This window comes from Pholcus phalangioides, unplaced genomic scaffold (assembly GCF_987345545.1).
Source record: "Pholcus phalangioides strain wild (caught in Gottingen) unplaced genomic scaffold, Ppha-v1.0 ptg000017l_1, whole genome shotgun sequence".
In the NCBI taxonomy this organism is placed as follows: domain Eukaryota; kingdom Metazoa; phylum Arthropoda; class Arachnida; order Araneae; family Pholcidae; genus Pholcus; species Pholcus phalangioides.
In genome coordinates this window covers 1013195-1035371 of record NW_028301610.1, presented here as the reverse complement: position 1 = coordinate 1035371, position 22177 = coordinate 1013195, and the positions used below count along the sequence as shown (strand labels likewise).

The 22177-nt window shown below is 40.2% G+C and overlaps 1 protein-coding gene across 1 annotated transcript; it reads right to left on the bottom strand.

Moving 5' to 3' along the window:
* Positions 1–485: 485 nt before the first annotated feature.
* Positions 486–1088, bottom strand: LOC149072094 (uncharacterized). Its single transcript, XM_089246705.1, has one exon. It carries the CDS (start codon positions 1086–1088, stop codon positions 486–488), a length of 603 nt encoding a protein of 200 aa, XP_089102831.1.
* Between the last annotated feature and the right edge of the window lie 21089 nt (positions 1089–22177).

Sequence of the window (22177 nt, the reverse complement as noted above, 5' to 3'; positions counted from 1 at the left end):
GCACCACTTAGGACATCATCGACGTAGAAATAACTGAGCAAACAGTTTGCTGCCAAAGGAAATCGCATTCCCTCATCCCGCGCTAATTCCACAAGAGTCCTAGTTGCCAGGAAAGGGGCACTGGACGTGCCATATGTGACGGTGTTCAGTTGGAACATTTTGGTGGGAGCTTGAGGAGAATCCTTCCAGAGAATTCTCAGCAAGTCTCGTTGACTTGCGTCCCCCATATTTGCCGGTACGTCTTTTCGATGTCGGCTGTGAATGCATACTTGTGCGATCTTAATTTGAGCAAAATTGAGAATAGATCATCTTGCACCACTGGACCCTTGGGCATTATGTCATTCAGTGACACACCTGTGGATGTAGGGTTCGATGCGTTGAATACAACTCAAAGCTTTGTTGTACTTTTTTCCGGCCGGTAGATTCCATGATGAGGCAAATAATACACCTTGCTTGCCTCATCTTCATCGGTAACCTCACTCATGTCATTTAGTTCCGTATACTCCGTCGTGAAGGAAGTCGTGAAGAAAGAAACACGCATAGAATGTTTTTAGATTTGGAACTTTTTCCAAGCGTCTGCAAAGGGAGTCGAGACTTCTCTTTACTGACATCTTTGAATGGCCAAGATGTGGATGCTGGTCTACCTTCAGCGGCATCTTGACAATGCTTCCACCATCGTTGTTGCGGGAGCAGTAATGCAAGAAGTCTTCCTCGCATTGGATAGCTTCGGGACTAAGGCAAGGAGAGAGGTCATTCACCTCTTCTATTTCCCAGAATTTCTTCAAGTTTTCCTCTAAGGATTCTGTCAGTAAGTGACATGTAGAAATATGATCCCCATCTTGTGGGACTCTGCCAGTGGCGATACAGCCGAAATCGGTCTCTTGGAGTAACAGCCCGGAATTTAAATTTATTCTTCCTTCCTTTAGCCATTGGAAGAAGTTCTCCGCTCCGAGCAATACGTCAATCTTGCCAGGAGAATGAAAACTGGCATCCGCATACTTGATGTGGCTTGGAAGACGGAGGGAGGCAGCGTTGACGGGCTTCATTGGAGTTAAACCAGTGATGTTTAGAACCAAGAGAAGCTCCATCTCCTTAGCAACAGTTCTTTCCTCGTTAACAATAGTTTTCTGTCACACCGGCTGTAACTCTTGCTTGACAACCGGCTATGCGATGTGAATTCGAGAGACAATTGAAACACAGCCCTTTCCCTTTCACTAAATGAAATCGTTCCAACGTTGGCATGTTCAGAAATTTCCGGCATTTGTAAATTGCATGCTTTCCGGAGCAAACTGGGCAAGATTCGCGCTCTCTTTTGTCTCCAACACCAAATTTTTACTGCTCCGGCATATTTTGGTGCTTTCATTCTCACCGAAGAGGAATCGATGTTTGATCTTTCGATGTTCTCTAGCACAGCGCAACGTTTTTGGAGAAATTCTAGAAAGTCCTTCAACTCAGGCACTTCATTGGAATATAAGGACATTTCGTAACTTTTTCTTGTTTCCTTATCAACCCTTTGAAGCACGATGTTTATTAGAAGCGACTCTGAGAGCTTGTCGGTCCCCAATCCGACGAGCTCTAAGATGATTGCAAAGTTCATCCACTATAGTCCGTTTCAGGTTAACTTTGCAGTGAAGAGGAAGCTACGAGGGAACCGCATCACTCGTTGCTATGACAACGAAAGCCTCTTAACCTGTGTATCGATGCGCGGCCTCGGTGAGGTATGGCTGATTCTTGCCAATCTCGCAGAAAAAAATATTTTTTACGTGTAACGTAATGCTTGTAGAAAAAATTGCAGTCAGTTAATAACAAAAAATTAGCTAATGAAAAAAAAAAATCATTGTCGATACTTTCAGAAATCAAAGTTGCGGTTTTTGAAATCATTTTTTTTTATTGAAAAGTATCTTAGTAACTCCTATTAACCCGGTTTTCACGTTTGAATTTGGGAATAGCCCCAAATAATAATAAAAATGATAAGGCAAAATTTAGAATTCTTTTACTCACTTTTCTTGCCGAAATTTCCGTCGCTCACCCACCCGAACGCATATACGTCGATGCGACTTGTTATCACTACAGTTTTAGTCATTTTTCACGGATTCCCATTCTATGGAATCCTCACTTGACGTTGTAGAACTATCTGATTCTCTATTACTTATTAATTGTTGTTGCTCCAACATGTGTTCCATCAGGCCACCTGCAATCCAAAATTCCTCTTCTTTTTCAATAACGTGCTTTATGCATTATTGCCAAAAAGGAACGGAGAACGTTTTAGCGTGTCTATCTCGGGTGAAAAGCAAGATACAACTGTCACAGAAGAAAAAAATACACTGCAAGCCTAAAACATTGTGGGTCTCTCTCTCTCGCTTATTTATATTTATCTGGAGAGACACTGAAGGGTCATCTGGAGGAACAGCCTCTGTTGTGGGGGAGGAAGTTGGTGTGGGTGAAAAAGAGACATTACTTATGTCAACACCCTCCGCTATCGGCTATTGGAATTCAGAAACCACCCCTATCCTACGAACACGGCAAGAAATAGATAATTTAAAAAAAGGAGGGGGGGGGGTCTGGAACCGTAACCTACACCCATAAAGAGAGCCTCTCACAACGGTATCGGCGCTGTCGTGAAAGAGGGACACTTGTAATCTATGAGTGAATATCTGAATTCGTTGGAGGTTATTTTCGCGAGAAAAAAAAACCTGATTGAATATTCGTCTGGGTGTGTAGGCCTATAACTACATGCAAAACTGAATGAAAAATTGTATCGGAAAAAATTAAACAAAATGACGATATAATATATATATATAATTCTCTCTCTCTCTGAGCAATCAAAAAAAAAAAAAGCACGATAGTAATATTGGCGGGGAAAATTTCTTGGAAATCGCGCCAAAATGTTTTTAAGCTCGCCATGGATTTTTGATAATGGTAACCAATATTTTTCTAATTTAAAAATTTTAAACGAATATACATTGGTTCAAAACGGTATTTTTTAAGTATCTTTTTCAAAATCATAAAAAAATTTGAAATATTCTATATAAATGATCATCAGAAACCTCCGATGTATGGGAACTATATTTTGCGGCGAAGGAATACACTCTCTACCTTTCTCTCCACTGCAAAGTTAACCTGAAACAAACTATAGCTTTCTGAGAACCCTCGAAGATTCTCTTTCTAGCCTCTGGAAACATATAATGGCATTGATGTGGCTGTTCACTATGAATCGCTTGTTTTCGTATCTCATTTCCAAAGCCTTCATCAGTGATGAATAGGTATCATCTGGCGTTTCAACATGTTTTGCCTCTCCTTCTAGCGATGATCGCAGGTAAAGTACACTACACAAAACAATTAGGGGAGCACATGGTTTTAACAAAATTATGCAAAGATGTATACCGATAAGTAACATAAAAATGAATCATCCATAATTTAAAGCCTAGCAGGAAACGGAAGAAGAAAACTTCATATGCAAATCAAAGTTCATGACGTCAAAAACCAGAAAAAGGAGATAAGGGCAGAAATCGGGATGTTGCAGAAACGCCTGTTTTACTGCCGTAACTGTGAAATTCGATTGCGCAGTATTTTTTTTTTTGAGACAAGGTGACTTGAGGATGTCTCAACAACGTGATTTACCGGAATCCATGGCATGGCGTGTTATAGGCAGACTGGAATCCGGGCAAACACAACGTAGTGTCGCGGACGCTGTTAGAGTCGCCAGAAGTGTTGTTGTAAGGCTGTGGAATCGATTCCAAGAAACAGGAAATGTTAGACGTCGACCAGGGCAAGGTCGGCCACGCGCCACTACAGCAACTGATGACCGGTATATACGGTTAACAGCCCGTCGAAACAGAACAGAGAATGCTACGCAGCTGCAAAGACGGTTGCTCTTGGCAACAGGACGAAGGGTGTCCAGCCAAACAGTACGTAACCGGCTTCATGAGGGAGAGCTCTATGCACGTAGGCCAATGGTCTGCATTCCGTTGACCCCACGCCACCGTGCGACCCGAAGAAGATGGGCTGCTGAACATCGAGATTGGGAGCAACATGATTGGAGCCAAGTGCTGTTTACAGACGAGTTCCGATTCAGTCTGGAGTGTGACACCCGACGTGTTCTGGTATGGAGGGACAGGGGCACTCGAAATAACCCCACATTCGTTCGTGAAAGGTCACAATACAGACGAGCTGGTTGGATGGTATGGGGTAAAAGCATAGGCGGACGTACGGACCTGCATATCATTCGGAATGGCACTTTGACGGCCCGAAGGTATGCAGACGAGATACTGTGACCTCATGTCATCCCTTACGCTGGAGCCATTGGAGATTCCTTTGTTTTCCAGGATGATAATGCCCGACCGCATAGAGCTCGTCTGGTGGAGAACATGCTTGAAGCTGAAACAATACAGCGTATGGAATGGCCATCGTGCTCTCCTGACCTGAATCCGGACGACGCATTGCTGCGCGACCAAGGCCGCCTGTTACTGTCCGAGACTTGCAGATTGCACTTCTTGAGGAGTGGAACAGTATTCCCCAAAGTCTGATCGATAACCTCATCGCATCCATGGCAAACAGGTGTGCAGCAGTCTTAGCTGTTCGAGGAGACCACACGCCCTATTAAAACTCATGCATCATGTCTAAACATTACTTTTTTTTATCGTTTACATGTAACCAAATTGTTGCCCTAAATCATCTTTTCATGTTTTTTCCATATTTTCAAAGAATTAAAGCTTAATTCCAAATTTTTTTACGTCTTTTTTCTGTATTGCGCATTGATACGCGTGTACTATCCATTGTATGCCAATACATGGCTGTCTCGCACGGTTTTCTTCACTTCTTTGCTTGCTCCCCTAATTGTTTTGAGCAGTGTAGTTTCTGTCCATCCGAAAGTCCACCATTGTTGCCGATGACCGCAGTAAAGTGGCACTTGAATGTGTTCACTCTTCGAATCAACCAGAAAATTTGGCTAACTGGAGCTCAGGGAGTTCCATTTGTAGCCCTCGCCTGCCTTCCTAGATGATTCAATTTCAATCCAGATGATTCGCGCCTCAATTTGTCGCAGCTCCAATTCATAGCTGTACAAGTTTTTTGCAATTCGTCATGACGTCAATTTATCGCAGAATCAATTCGTCGAACCTCCACTGTACATGTTCCACGCGAGCTTGTATGTAGGTTTTTGTCTTATACGTGGAATAAGAAACATGAACAAAAGTGTACACGCAGTTTACTGAAAATAATTGTTTTTTTTTCATTGCGGAAAAGTCATCGAAATTAAAAAATTCAATTTATATTAATATTTTATTATTGTAATTACCATATCAATTACATTGAAAAATGTAACTTCATATAAAATGTAATTATATTTAAAAATTCAGTTATAAAAATTTGAAATGTTAAATAATTGATTTTTGCTGTGATAAAATTCCAATATCATGTGGAAAAATTTCGGTTTGTATGATATTCCCCAAATTATACAGTGGAGCCTCTCTTTAACTGTAAACTTCTATCTTCCCCCCCCCCCCACTCGGAGAGTCACCAACATTTACCACTACAGTATCTCCATAAGAACCTGAAATATTTAATTAATTAATAATTCAATTAAATTAATATTTAATTTTCACCGTATAAGATAAATTTTTCCGCTTCCTGTCATGATTTCCATTTCTTGCAGAGAAGGGGGAACACACCAAGATGATAAATTGGGATTAAATAAATTTTGAAAATGTAATTTTCACCGTATAAGCCGCACTTTCCACTTTCTGTTGGGATTTCTATTTCTCGCAGCGAAGGGAGTTGGGCACAAATCAAGAGTAGAAATGTAAAGTGCTCATGAATGACGATTCGATGAAGCTATGGTGATGCCAGTGCTGGTGGATGTGTCTGGTTGTTATGTCGGAAACATACAGAGTCATGACTCCTTTCTTTTTTTAGTTATTTAATAGAGAAGAGAGAGATTTTTACGACATGTTCGGTCGACAGTTGGAGCCAGACTCAACTCCAATACAAGAACACACTAGATAATGTCTAGCTAGTGAATGGCATAAAAAATATAATAAAAATATAAAAATTGTACAAGACAAGCAGCGCTACAAAGCTTTCATAATGCCCACTGGATGAGCACCGACAAAGGCAATATAATCACCGATAAAAAGACGACTATTGGTCAGTCGCATAGATATAATATAACCATTAATCTTATGTCTAAAGTCAGTCACATATCCTTGACTTGCTTGTTTAAATATTTTCACGTAGTTTTCATTAGCGTCTAAGTTTTTGGTACAAGGTTGGTGTACTTGGAGGTGGAATGGTGCATTGCATTGTATATTAATGAGTTATTGGAGTATGGGGGGGGGGATGACTCAAATGGCATCAGCCCCCAGGTTCTGGTACCTACGGTCGAAATGTTTGAATATTATTTCGGTGTGATATAATACAAAGTGATTAAAAATGTACATTGCATTGCAAAAAAATAATTTTAAAATAAGACTTTTCGCAGCTGTTACACATAAAATTTGGATACATTGTCGATAAAAAATTCCTTTAAGATATATTCTCTGCATTTAATAGTGAATTACGGAAATTGTGCTGGGAGAGGAGCACATTGTATTTATTATCGCAATGTGCGTCCCCGACGCCCCTCACTGCGAGAAATGGAAATCCCGCTAAAAAGCGGGAAATGCGGCTTATACGGTGAAGATTAAATTTTCAATATTTATTTGATCCCAATTTATTCTTGGTGAGCTCCCCAACGCCCCTCACTGCGAGAAATGGAAATCGCGACAGAAATGCGGCTTATATTTTGAAAATTTATTGAATCGCAATTTATTATCTTGGTGTACGTTCCATTGTCCCTCGATGACTTTAATGAATACTTTCCTTCATTTGTTAAAAATTAAAATAGAGATGGGAAAGGGAATAGGGATGGGATGGGGGGCGTGAAATGGTCGTACGTGAAAATCCAAATTTCATCGCTACCTCGGAGATGCTATGTCCCATCTCTCGTGCGCCGACTATAACACCACGTTCAAACTCACTTAAATCTCGATAACCTGCCATTGTAGCAGCAGTAACCGATCTAAAAACTATGCCAGACACTTGTTATATAGGCGTTGCCGACCGCAGCGCCGTACTCTCATTGGTTCCATATCTCTTTATTTCCATACGCATGCCTGTACCAGTTTTTTTGGCTCTTTAGTTTAAATATATATTGGTAAATGTGATAAATCTGGCAATTATGCATAAGGGGTCATTCAAGTATTACGTCAGCATCGGGGGGGGGGAGTTCGGATTTGCTGACTTTTGATGACAAGGGCGGTTTGAAGGTTGCTTACGTCATCAACCACCCCTTTTTGAAGATGTGAAATATTCTAAGCTGCTGACGAAATTTTGCTGACGGGGGGAGGGTCAAAAATGGCTGAAAATCTGCTTACGTAATACTTGAATGGGCCCTAATTACTAATTGAATTTTGTGAATTTATCACATTCACCAGAGATAATGTGTAATCTTCAACTCTCTCGTATTGGTGAATATTATAAGTCTTCAATGAAGTGCTCAAATTTACCCCGGACATTTTACATAAACTTCAGTCTAGGATGTGATGAACATGATCCGTAATGTTCATTATGTTTGCAATATGTTGATAAACATGAAGAAAACTAACATTTAACAAAACTGAAAATTTTTTATTTTTCCATCTTTTTCACTTATTTTAATTTTTACGGCAAATTGCGAGTACTGCACTCACCATGTGCGAATAAAACTGATAAGTGGTCAAAAAAATTAAAGTGATATTTCCATATGATTTCTTCAATATTCACCAACCAGGAGCATAACTGGGCTAGGGCAACTGGAACAAGGTCACTGGGCCCTGAGCCAAATGGAGTTCCCACAATACTAACTAAGGCCGTTACCATCCTCACCTATTTCATTTGGGAATTATGCATAATCACCATTAAAAATGATTAATTTATCATACTTACCGAAATGACTGGTGGTTATACATATATATAACCAGCAATTATACATTAATTACCAATATATCATATTTACCGTGTAATACACACACAACAACATTGTTTATACACTAACGTTCTCTATATACATGTGGTGAGATTCGATTTGTATTTTATCTCACAGATGGCGGCACTTGTAAAGCCGACGCCATTGGATTGTCACACGGGGAAATCGCAAGGGAAGCGATCGAACCATCAAGAGCTCAACATGTCGCTCCGTAGATTTTTTATTTCGTCTTATGTTTCGTGTTGTAAATAAATAATTATTTTAAGAAATTAATCAATTATCCCGAATCCATCATTTTATTCAAATCACGCAACCTCATAACCCAAAGTATGGTGACCGCGGACTTCAAACAAGTTCCAGTTTCTTCACTGCAGCACGAGGCAATCTACTGGCGTTTCCCGTGAGTGAACTTTCGCTTTCCGGAACTTGACATCACTTTTCCTGGATTTCCATCATGGAAGTGCCGTTCAGGTATCACTTTTTAACCACCATGATCCAGCGCTGTGGTTTATCATGTGTGAAAGCACTTTCGCTCTCGCTGTTCCGAAACCGATAACCGAATCTGTCACAAAGTACAACTATGTTGTCGCGAATCTGCCTCCGGAAAGTGCGGCTCTTGTCCGGGACATTCTCGTTAATCCGCCGGCCACGGATCCGTATGAAAGGCTGAAATCGGAACTGATTAAACGGTCGAGCGAGTCGTCGTCCACTCAACTTCGAAAGCTCTTAACATGCGGGTCATTGGGAGATCGGAAACCATCCAACATTCTCCGCGAATTGCGACGACGAGCGGAATCGCATTCTGTCTCCGAAGAATTGCTGATGGAGCTTTTTCTCCAACACCTACCGGCATCAACTCAGTCCATTCTCGCTGCTGTCACTCCACTCGTTCTCGAGAAAGCTGCTCAACTCGCCGACAAAATTCACGAAGTCAACCCTCAGCATGTTGACGCAGTTGAGAAACCGCAACAGCCGGATTCCGTCGCGCAACTTCGGGACGAAGTGGCTCAGTTACGCCGCGAGTTGAAAAACGTCCTGCGTTCGCGTAGCAACTCTCGTCAACGTACCTCACGTGCGCGCAGTCTGCATCCACGATCGGAAAACTGCTGGTATCACAACAAATTCGGCAACAACGCCAAAAAGTGCGTGTCGCCGTGCAAGTTTAAAAAAAACGGGGCGGGCGAGGAGTAATCGCGACATGCTCCTTGCCACAGGCATCTCGTCGCCTTTTTACCATGGACAGAAATTCCAAAATTCGATTCCTGATTGACACTGGATCCGATGTTTCTATCCTTCCAGCATCACCATCACAACGACGCTGCGACGCCACTATGAAGCTCTCTGCTGCTAATGCTTCATCCATTAGTGTTTATGGTCAAAAGAGGGTGACATTAGATTTCAATCTCCGTCGTAATTTCACTTGGACTTTCCTACTGGCTAATGTTTCCACACCCATCATTGGGGCAGACTTTCTGTTCAACTTTGATCTTGTTCCGGATCTCCGACGACGATGTTTACTGGATAGGACAACAAAACTCAACGCTGACTGTGATCTTCACATTGCAGAAGTTCACTCAATCAAACTCATCGAAGGTGACACCATCTACCACAGCCTTCTCAGCAAGTTTCCCGACATCATCAAACCACCACAACCAGGACAACCTGTGAAACACTCTGTCGTGCATCATATCGAGACTGTTTGTCCACCTGTGCATGCCAAACCAAGACGTCTAGCTCCTGATCGATTGAAAATCGTGAAGCAAGAATTTCAGCAGATGCTTGACCTCGGCCATTTACGACCATCTAACAGCTGCTATGCATCACCTCTGCACTTGGTCCCGAAAAAGGACAGTGATGAATGGCGTCCAGTTGGTGATTACCGAGCTTTAAATGCACAGACTGTGAAGGACCGGTACAGTGTTCCAAATGTTCTGGACTTTACATCTGAATTGGATGGTAGTAAAATCTTTTCTCACATAGATCTCATCAGGGCCTATCATCAGATTCCTATACATCCTGAAGATGTCCATAAAAGTGCTATTATCACACCATTTGGGTTGTTCGAGAGCACTCGAATGCAATTTGGCCTTTGCAACGCTGCAGCCACATTCCAAAGGTTTATTGACGAGGTCACTCGTGGACTTCCATTTGTATATGCCTTTGTTGATGACATACTGGTAGCCTCGAAATCACCAAAAGAGCACATCGAACATCTTCGGTTGTTATTCGAACGTCTGCAAATATATGGCCTCAGCATCAAGCCCTCTAAATGTGTATTTGGTGTTTCATCAATTGAATTTTTGGGTTACCAAGTTTCTGGATCTGGCATCGAGCCTTTAACAGATCGTGTTGATTGCATCCTGAACTTTCCTCAGCCAAACACCATCACTCAATTACGACGTTTTCTTGGTCTCTTCAACTTTTATCGTCGTTTTGTGCCCAGAGCTGCACACATCTTAACACCTCTACACAAGTTTTTGGAGGGAATAAAAAACAAAAAGAAATCCAAAAGAGCTACTCAAACCAAGCCAGCTGATATCCTTCAGTGGACTGATCCAGCCGAGCAAGCATTCATCGATGCGAAGCAAGCTTTAGCGGGTGCAACATTACTTCACCATCCAATTCCTGGTGCCAAGCTAAGTCTTTGGGTTGACGCCAGTGATTTAGCAGTCGGTGGTTCGCTAATGCAATCAAATGGAAAAGGATGGGAACCCATTGCATTCCTGTCCATGAAACTGACAAAGAGTCAACAGAAGTTCTCCACTTACGACCGAGAACTGTTAGCAATATACACTGCTGTCAAAAGATTCCGACACATGCTAGACGGCCGTGAATTCACAATATTCACGGATCAGAAACCTCTCGTCTTCGCCTTCAAGCAAAATCCTGATAAATGCAGCCCACGTCAATGGCGACACCTCGACTTCATCTCGCAATTCAGCACTGATGTTCGTCATACTAAAGGTGCAGATAATGTGGTAGCTGACGCTCTTTCAATAGAAATCAACTCGATTTCCAACCGCTCAACGAGAGGACCCTGAATTAAAACAGTTACAGCAAGACAACTCTAGTTCACTGACTTTCAAGTCAATGCCAAGTCCATTTACCGCAACAGAACTGGTATGTGATGTGTCAACAGGCTCACCAAGACCATTTGTTCCAGCGAGCTTCCGCAAGACTATTTTTCATCATTTCCACAATCTTGCTCATGCAGGTGTAACATCATCTACTCAGCTAATATCTGCAAGATACGTTTGGCCTAACATGAGAAAGAACATCAAAGATTGGGTAAAGTGTTGCAATGAGTGCCAACGCTCAAAGGTTCATAAGCATACCAAAACACCTTTAGGCACCTTTGCAACACCCGATGCAAGATTTTCTCATATTCATATCGATCTGGTTGGACCTCTGCTTCCTTCAGAAGGAAAGACATACTGCTTAACAGTAATTGATCGCTACACCAGATGGCCGGAAGTCATACCTGTAGCAGACATCACAGCAGACACAGTTTGTCGTGCCTTGTTCGATGGTTGGATTTGCCGTTATGGATGTCCATCAACCATAACAACCGATCAAGGACGGCAGTTCGAATCATCACTCTTCAGAGAACTGATCAACCTGCTTGGCACTAGCAGGATTCCTACCACTGCTTACCATCCACAGGCCAATGGCATGGTCGAACGGTTCCACCGTGTCTTAAAAAGCTCATTGAAGGCACATGAGAATCCAAAGTGGACCGTCACATTGCCAGCCATCTTACTTGGTCTCAGGGCAGCCGTCAAGCCGGATATCAAAGCCTCTAGTGCCGAGTTAGTTTTTGGTACATCTTTGAGATTACCTGCAGATCTCTGCACGGATACACCCGGTCAGCTCTCATCAACATACACATACGTACAACAGCTCAGAGAGCGTATGAATAGTATCAAACCATGCAAAATATCAGCTCATGGTCAATCCAAAATTTATGTGCATCCTCAACTGCAAACTTGCTCACATGTGTTTCTTCGAATTGACAAGATCACACCACCTTTGACACAACCATATACTGGCATAGGCGTAAACTTATTGAAAATGTTGGGGGGGCTCAGGCTCTAATGGAACCTCGTTTATACGACGCGTCGTATAAATGCGAAAGCAGTACTGAAAAACGAACTTTTTCCGAAAATTACCCCCCCCCCACCTTTTTTTTACAGACGTTTCCGAAAAAAAATTTTGTGGAAAATCTGTCGTTTTGATTCAAAATCTTATGCTTGAGAAGAAATATACTTATAATACTATCATAACATTACTGTTGCTAAAGTCTCACGCAATTTTACGGTATTCATTTCAAGATTTAACCGAAAAAAAAGTGTTATTTAAACGTTATGTAAAACGTCCTTTACTTGACAGAGAACACCGTTACAAAATTATCGAATGTGGGGGCGACAAAAATCCCAGTTACAGCCCTGGCTATCAGCATACCGTAGCCCGTTCAATAATTATTTCAGTACCTGTCAAAAGCCATTGAACACAGGGCCACAACTAGGGAGGAGCAGGCGGGTCTCGTGCCCCGGGCGCTAGACCGGATGGGGTGCAAATTTCATTCTAAAACCTCTCCTTCAACATTACAAGGGGGGCGTCAAAATGCGCGCTTGCCCCGGGTAACCAAGGATCTAGTTGCAGCCCTGATTGAACCAGTCAATCATTTTAAATTTTATTACTTTTTCAGTAAAAAATATGCATGAGAAACTACAGTCGATCCCGCTTAGTTTTTCCGCTTACAACGTTTCTTCATGATGGGTTTTTGAAAACCGTAAAACACTGTATTTCAGTGATACGTTTTCACCAATTGAAAAATTATGTGATTCGATTGATAGAAAAGGTGTTTTCCAAAGACTTGGGAGTTCGAATCGAAATGAAAACGTCGATTAATTGAAGTGTATACAGGCAGGGTCCTGGGTAAAGCAGGAATTAGGAGGCTCTTGCGACAAGAGTCAAAGATGTTAATTGGTCAGTGAATGTATGTTGTTTGAATTTCGGGGGCTCAAAGTTATAAAGGCTTCATTTGCCCATGAAGAAATTAGGCCCTGTATACAGGGATAATGTATAGAAATGTATAGCAACTGAAGCAAAACCTCGTACAAATAAGTAAGGTCAGAAACGTAATAGGGAGATATATACAAAGGGTTCCATTACATTTTCCTAAATACAGTAAAATCTCCACAAATGATCACCTGCACTCAAACACAAATATGCATCAGTGGCCGCCTCTATTTGGCGTAAAATTTCTATGGTGGAGCCCCGTACGCTCTCCTCTTATATTCATTTATCGAATTTACTGATTTATTTTCTTCGAGTGGGTGCGGAGCCCCCGGGAAGTGTACACGGAGCACCGGTTGAGAACCGCTGCTTCAGTGAAAAGTTTCCAAAACTTTTTGTGTTCCATAGCTCTTCTTTAAAAAAAATTTCTTTCTCATTTCTCCCAACTCAAGCCCACCCATAGGATCCTATACTAAACCCATAGCTTCTATCGACCCTTTGGACAATTGCATCGACCCCTTCCCCCAGGGGTCGATGTTTCACACTTTGGAAAGCACAGCTTCAGTGGCCATTCTTGGTTATTATACAACTTAATTTAATGAAAGGTCACGGGAAATTGACCTTTTTATTTTTGATTTATTCATTTTTTTTTTGCACTATTTATAAATTTGTTATGATTAGTCCTGTTTGTTGCATTTATATAAATTAACCTCTTTTTAGCATTAATGTGTGTATAAATGTATGTAATTGAAGAATTTTCAGAATAAGTGCAAATTTTCAAGTTGTGCGGAAGATTAATTAAATTTTTGTAATTTTTCAAATTAATATTGCTCATAAATACAATAAAAGTTCGTTATAACAACAGCTCACAACCACAAGAAAAGTTTTCGCTGTAACGTAGTTCTCATTATAAACGAATTTTCACGTTTCGCTCTGTAAGAACATAAAATTATTGAAAATTGCTGCTTTATCTGCATTGGGACGTCTTTGAGATCATTTCGTTCTAATATTAACGATTGAACGGAACTCTAGTCATGTGAAATTGATTTTTGATCTCAAATCAGTTGATTCTCTAAGAGCATAAGACGTTTTCCATAGAATTTCGTATCATCAAAGCGGTTTAGATGACCAACTGAACAATTAAAAGTCTGAACTTATTACATTCATGCTCACTTCCATGGATTTATGGATCAGGCAACATCGTCTATCGAATCGGAAATTCGACATTTTCAAATAGTTTGGTTGCTCAACTCCAAGGACCTTCTAGCTACAATGGACCATACCCGAAGCCCGGGTGCTTTATTTGCTTGTCGTTTCTTTTTTTTCAAGTAAAAAGAAGTAAAATCTCAGGAGAAAAATCCGCCTATTTTTGACATTATTCATGTTTTGTTACTTGTGTGCACGTGTAGTTTGCTTCTTTTTCGAGCAACTTTTTCTTTCTATTAGTGAGCAGCTACAGTACTAATAACTAGAAATTCCTAAATAAAATACATGTAGAAATCATTTGCATGAGAATGTTTTTGCAAATGAATATGCACCGAGATAAATAGAAAAGATGCATTTAAAAACGCATTTCCGTTTTTTGCTTGGTTATTTGTTCTTTAGCACATATTTTCTCAGTTTTAGTTCATATTTAGCCATTTTTTTTAAGTGGAAAATTCGGGCTCTAATTACAGGTGAATCCCGTTTTAACGAATACCGTTACAGCGAAAATATCGTTTTAACGAATGGTTTTCTAATCCCTCTAATAAGTATACATAGGAACAATGCAAACAATCTGAAATTTCTTTATAACGAAGTGTTTTCTCCGGTTTCTTGGACTTCGTTATAACAGCATATTCGACTGTATAACAATCATTTAATGTATTGTTGCCAAAGTGAATGTGACAAGGGCGTAGCCAGAAATTTCGTTCGGCAGGGGGGACCAAAGTGATAGAACAATAGATTTGGTCATCTTTTCCCCTTTTTTCGGTCATTTTCTCACATTTCGGACGAGGGGACCAGACCCCCAAGTCTTCCTCTTCGCTACGCCCTTGGAATGGGACTACCCCTGAGCATGAGCGTACCCAAGAAAACCAATCTATTGGGGGGGGGGGACACACGGAATTTCTTCCAGAGAATTTTTGAGTTGGTGCCAATTTTCCAAAAGCATTTAATTAACAAAAATTTATTTGATTGTTGGGGGCGTAGCCTTTGCCCTTGAGCCCCATTCTAGTTTGATCACGGTCCAAGTAAAAATATACTTTCATTCTCTCTCTCTCTCTCATTGAAACGAGCACAACTCCTGTCTATCGCCATAGGCAATTTATTCAGATCTAGTCATGCCGTAAATCTGAGTATATCCTGCCAGGATCCCCCAGATCTCATGAATCCCGAAATCCCCTGGGCGGGGTCATGAAAATGACTATATACAAAAAATATATTCAGAACAGTATATGCATCTTTATTTATTCCAGGGTTGGACAAACCCCAAGTGCCAGGTCACCATGGTGACTGGAAAATCTGTATTCGCGCCTAAAATTTTGTATATGTGATTGCTAAATCAGAATCTAGTGATGGCTCAAAATTTTCCGATTTCATAATTGTCTTCCAACATAGAAAGGAGCAGAGCCACAACTAGAGAAAGTAGGTAGGTCTGGTGCTCCGGACGCTGGACCAGAATGTGAGTCGAATTCACCCTTTAACTGCTTCTTCTACATGCAAGGGGCGCCAAAATTCCGAATTGCCCCAGATGACAAAGTATCTAGTTGCGGCCCTGGGAAGGGGGTCATCAATTCCCAGAAAGGTTGAAAAAAGATTATTTAAGATACTTTTCTCGTGAAAAAACCATGCTTGGCTCTTACAAAATTTGGCTGGTGCCTAAATTTTTTACTGATTTTTGTCGAGCCCTGTATTTATTTATATTTTATGATACAGTGTATATTTCCCCCAAAATCAAATTACATGTCACTTATTTAAGATTTATTTTACTCTCATATATCAGGTTTTAAATTAGAAAAATAATAATTTTTTTAGTTGCATAAATTTCTTATTAAAAACTCGATTCAAATATTGTCCCTTTTACAAGTATGCAAGAAAAATGGAGTTTAAATTTTTCTTAAATAAATTTTAAATATGATTGAAAAAAATAAAACATGGTAAGTTTTATTAATTTATTGATATGTCTAACAGAAAAAAAAGTATTTTATACTACGCTTTATTGATTATAACTATTAGAGGGCTGCAAAATCTAGATTGTTTTTGAAGATTCTGAATAAATTATCATTAAATAAAATGTTTAAAATGCATGAATTTATCAAAAATGTGTAGCTATATTTAATATTGCTTACTTTTTCTGTCAGGAAACTGTGCGGAATCACGAGGAACTTTTCCGTTTTCTTGTAATACAACATGTTTTACTAACAGAAGGTTATACTGTACGTGCACAACCGAATGTGGTCCACACAAACCATAAAATACTGTGGAACTGTCTATCTCAACATTTGTGGGGGTTTTTTTTCAGGGGAAAAACAAGGAGTTTACTTCAAGTGGCTCCAAACACAGCTATTCTTATTTTGCAGAATCACAAACCTCGTCTAGATTTTTCTTCACCACCGTAATTTCTTTATATTCCAATTAGGATCATCTATGTCGGCGTCCTTCACGGATGGCCATCCATTAAGCACAAAAGCTTTTAAAGCCTTGACCGGCGGCGTCAAGAAGAATGTAGTTTTCAGGATCAGAAGGGGGGTCCCCATATGGACGGATGCCTCCAGGTGACATATTCCCCACATAAGCGACACGCTATACACTCCCCGTCCTTCTAATTAGGAAATGGTGATTGTATTCAGTAAACCTGCATTGAAGCAGCCGAAACTGAACCCTATTGAAATGCTCTTTGTCAGCTGCAGAAGGGGCGGCCCCTTTATCATGAAGAAAAAAAAAAAATACATGGAATAAAAAGTCCGCCAAAGATCCCAGGCTAGAAGCCCTTCTCCAGTATGTGGGAGTCCATGGCCGTGCTTATAGCTCGCTGAGTTCCCCCCCCCCCCGGGAAACACGCCACTAGATGCCACAGACGGGCTGTAACTAGGAGTGAAGATCATTTTATTGTCGGGAAAGGGGGGGGGAAAGCATCGAAATACCTCCTTGAGATCGACTGTGATGCCGCAAGATATTTAAAATTTCTAACAGTGCTGCGAACGTAAACAGGGTATGTAAAACCCCCTCTTTGCGGTCACCGGCTGGACAAATAGAAATTCGTCCGTAAAAAAGAATTGATCGGGAAAGTAGGAACCCTATTAAAACCTTGAGAATAATTCTTCATTTTGAAATAAACACAATTTTTTGAATAACATAAGTAAGAAATACTACATCCTTTTCAGAAAAATTCCCCAATATAATTTGCAATGGAACATAGAAAAAATTACAGTATTTTCCGATAAATAGAGGTCGCATCCTGTAAAATGGCCGGAAAAAAGTGTTTGTGGAAAAATCGCCACTTTTTTTTTTACATGTCACAGCTTCGTATAAAGGCCGAAACTCACTGTACTGACGTGACGTGATTATTCCGAGTCTAGGTGTGGAAAACGTATCCATGCGATTTTTTTTGGGGGGAGAGGGGAAGATTGAGCCAGCTCTCCGAAATTAATAAGGGGGGGGGGAGTCTCGATCCCATTGGCTTAAAACAAGTTACGACTTAATGCACTTAACATACGACTTAATACAAGTTACGCTTACGACAGGTCCAAGCACTTCCCTGTGAAAAATCGGGGTCCTCGCGAAAGATCTGTCCAAAAGCCCGGTCCAACGGAGACAGGATCATTTTAGTCGTGGAGGGAGGGAAGAGTATGTAATTTTTTCACCCTCTCCCCGAATCCTCCTCCGATCGAAATGATATTTTTCGTCTTCCACCCCCCCCCCCACCCAGAATTAGCAGTCCCCACAAGAATTCCGCCTGTGAAAACTGCCTTCTTCCCTAGTTCCGGCCCTGGCTACCTAAGTGTTGGAGTACTGGAAACAGGGCTGGGGGGAGGGGTCAAATGTCTAGGGTGCCGGACCAGAGGGGGGGACGACGCAAATTTCACCTTTTAACCTCTCTTCAACATTTATTGAAATACCGTATTTAAAATTTCTATATAAAAGTGCTGCTAACGTAGATAGTTTGAGAATCCCTGATTTATAAGGAGGAAATTTCATATTCCTAGTATTAGAATGCAATAGTACCCGGCTCAGGGGGCTTTGAAATTTTCCATTCATTTCTTATTTTCTTTTTTTTTGTGTGTTAATTTTATTTTACTATTATTTATTTGATTCCCCTCAAAGGCACCGGAACCTAGGAGTGGAGGATATTTGAGCCCAAAAAATTTTGTAAGGCGGTTGAGCCCCCCCCCCCCCCAATAGTTTTTAGAAGAACAATGCAGTGCGTCTCTCTCCACCCAATGTTAATTTCTTCATGTCAGCGCCTCTGTTGTGAAGAACTTGTTAATAAGCTTAATCATTGTTCACTTTACCTCCTCCCACTTTTTTTCTTTTTTTGTGTTGCATCATGTCCCCATCCCCAAGGGTCACACTCAACAAAAGAAGGAAGAGATGCTCTTGAGTTTACCGACAGTGCAAGCAAGAGAAAGGTTCCCCCACCCCCAAGTTATCTACACTGGTGCCTTCAGGCACCTCTGGGAGGACGCAATTTAGGATGAATGGATGCAGGATTGATTCGGAGATAAGACTACTATTGTCACAGAACAAGTGCGTTGAGATTCTGAAGAAAAGTAAAAAAATAAAATTTCGAGCAGATGGATTTCTACTATTTAAAGAAATTTTTTGTCAAAAAGTTTTTTCTGAGCCAAGTGTGAGAAACATATCCACTCGAATTTTTGGGGGGGGGGCCGAGCCGGCTCTTCTAAAATGGTGGGGGGGGGGGGCTCGGGCCCACGGGCCGGATACAAGTTTACGCCTATGTTCTACCCCCACCCCCAGTCAAATTTTGTTGTGAAGGGGCTTGAAAAATGTTTCGGCATCGGTCCTCAAGATCTGTTATGAATGGGCATTTAGAATGTGCTTTTTTCCCCAATATTTTTCAAAAAAACATTGAGGGGGGGGGGCCTAAAAGTTATTGGTCCTCCGCATATACGAGACTCAAGCGTGTACGAAGGAGAGGGAGAATGCATTGCACAATGGTTTTTTTCAGTAATTACTGGGAGGCTCAGTCCCCTTACAAAATTTATTGCGAGGGGGGGGGGCTCAAATGGCCTCAGCCTCTAGGTTCTGGCACCTATTCTTTATAGAGTGTAATTTATTTCGGTTTCAATATCATTGCTTCCCAATTTTCAACCTTCCCCCTCCCCCCACCATGCATCTTTGGGCTTATTTTCATGTCGGCGCCATGGCCGTCCTCCGGTCGCAGTGAACAAAAGAAGAGACACTCCATCGAGAGACACTCAGTTTTTGCCACAGGTAAAGAAGAAAGAGCCCCCCTCAACACCGCAAAGAATCTTCCTCTCAGCCGTGCCTTCTGGCAGTAACCGATGGAGACCGATTGGAACCGATGGAGGGTGCAATTGGGGATTGAACGGCAGGGAAGAAATGAAATAAACGTATTGTCATGGAACAAGAAAGCCAAAGACCATCCAGATTTTTTAAAAGAACTAAAATTTTGTGCAGATTGTTTCCATTAACTAATTCATAATTAGGACAACTTTTGGTTAAAAAAAAATTTTTCATCATTGCAAAATGAATAAGCCATATTCATACGAATTTTTGGGGGGGCTGAGCCGCGTCTTCAAAAATGTTGGGGGGGCTCGGGCCCATGGGCCCTATAGAAGTTTACGCCTATGTATACTGGACCCCATGAAGTGATTTCTCGTAATGAAAAAAATATCACTGTAAATGTAAATGGGAGAAAGACCTGTGTAACCCGCATTTATCTTTAACGATGTCTGTCTTGTCGACTTGACAAAAACAAGCTCGAAGAAAAGAAAAATGACACTGTGCCAGTACAACCATATGTCACTAGGTCTGGCAGAAAAGTCAAATTCAGTCCTAGGCTGATAACCGAAATTAATTTTGTTTCGAATTGTGCATCATAATATTTTTTTGCATCATATAATTCTACATTTCATTGATTTTTTTTGCATCTTGTATTTCATGCATCTCATTTATATTATGCATCCGATATATATTTTGTACAGCTTATTGAATTTTCTGCATTTAATTGTACATTTTGCATCATATTTTTTTTAAGTGTATACTTATTGCACATGATTTCCTGCATCATTGTATTATGTCTTGCACATCTATTATTCTGCATCTTATGATTAATTTTTTGTATCACATTTTCATTTTGTATCTCATTTATCGTTCTCTCACCATGTTCCTTCACTGGGGGGAAACTCATGTGGTGAGATTCGATTTGTATTTTATCTCACAGATGGCGGCACTTGTAAAGCCGACGCCATTGGATTGTCACACGGGGAAATCGCAAGGGAAGCGATCGAACCATCAAGAGCTCAACATGTCGCTCCGTAGATTTTTTTATTTCGTCTTGTTTCGTGTTGTAAATAAATAATTATTTTAAGAAATTAATCAATTATCCCGAATCCATCATTTTATTCAAATCACGCAACCTCATAACCCAAAAAAAATTAAAGTGATATTTCCATATGATTTCTTCAATATTCACCAACCAGGAGCATAACTGGGCTAGGGTAACTGGAACAAGGTCACTGGGCCCTGAGCCAAATGGAGTTCCCACAATACTAACTAAAGCCGTTACCATCCTCACCTATTTCATTTGAGAATTATGCATAATCACCATTAAAAATGATTAATTTATCATACTTACCGAAATGACTGGTGGTTATACATATATATAACCAGCAATTATACATTAATTACCAATATATCATATTTACCGTGTAATACACACACAAAAACATTGTTTATACACTAACGTTCTCTATATACATATAAGTATACAGGGTGCACAGCAAACATGGGGAATCACATTTTACTGGCAAACGGTTGATCAGAGGTATACTTCCAATTAGGAAAAGTTCCAAAATAATTAGTACTCAAATATGTCATTCATATTTCAAGGGGTTGTATAGTTATTAAAGTAAAAAAATTAACTTTTTATACAGTTCTCGTGCGCCAGAAAACTCAATTAGAAAGTTGTTGCCAAGACTCCTGATGCAAAAAAAAAAAAATTTTTTTTTTGTACAACCATATTCACCATTACATTTCAGAACATGATTCAAAACATCACTTTACCTCAAAAATGGTATTCACCACACCTGAAACTTGAAGGTCAACGTGTTATGGTGTCTGTCCTCTTTACATTCTGAAAAAATCACAATCTGGGAACCAATTTCTCGAGCCTGAAACTGGACTTCCGATTTTTGGGATCCACAAGATTAATCGAGTTTCAGCGCATGCGCAGTGAGCATTATGGCTCTGCATACATCAGTATCGATGTAGCAGCCATCATTCTGGATTGCTTTTGAGACGAGTCCAAATAAAAAATATTTTATTAATTATAAGGTGATGAATAGAGCCCAGATTATTGGTTTTTTAGTATTAATGCATATAAAAATGCATCGCATCAAAAAAAAATTTAGAATAAGAGCATATTTTTTAAAATAATTACTCATATTTTCATAACGTTTTTTTTTCTTTTCTGCAGGTGGGATTTAGTGAATTAATAGGGATGTTTAAACGCTTGCCAAAAGTGCTGAATTTTTTTATATATAGAAATAGTGTCAACATTCTATTGTTACTGGTATTTTGTTACAGAGCAGCTACAACAAACTAAGAATTTGAAAAATGCTGGAATAAAAAATATGTAGAAGGTACATGCATCTGCATTATATACATATGCGGGATATTTCTTTGTAAATGAATATGCACTAAGAAATAGAGAATATGCATTTTTATGTCTGCTTTTTTTTGCATGGATTATTTTTGTAATGCATGTTTTCTCAGTTTTGGTGCATATTTTGGAATTTTTAACTTTTTCAGGATATTTTAGTGCATATTTTAAGTTTTTTATGAATATTTTTGCGTTTTTGCATATTTTAGTATACTTGGAAATACTTTGAATTTTGGAAATAGATAGCATCATTTCAGAAAAAATAAAGTAAACCCAGTCTTCCAGGGCCGGATTTGAACCCGAATCTG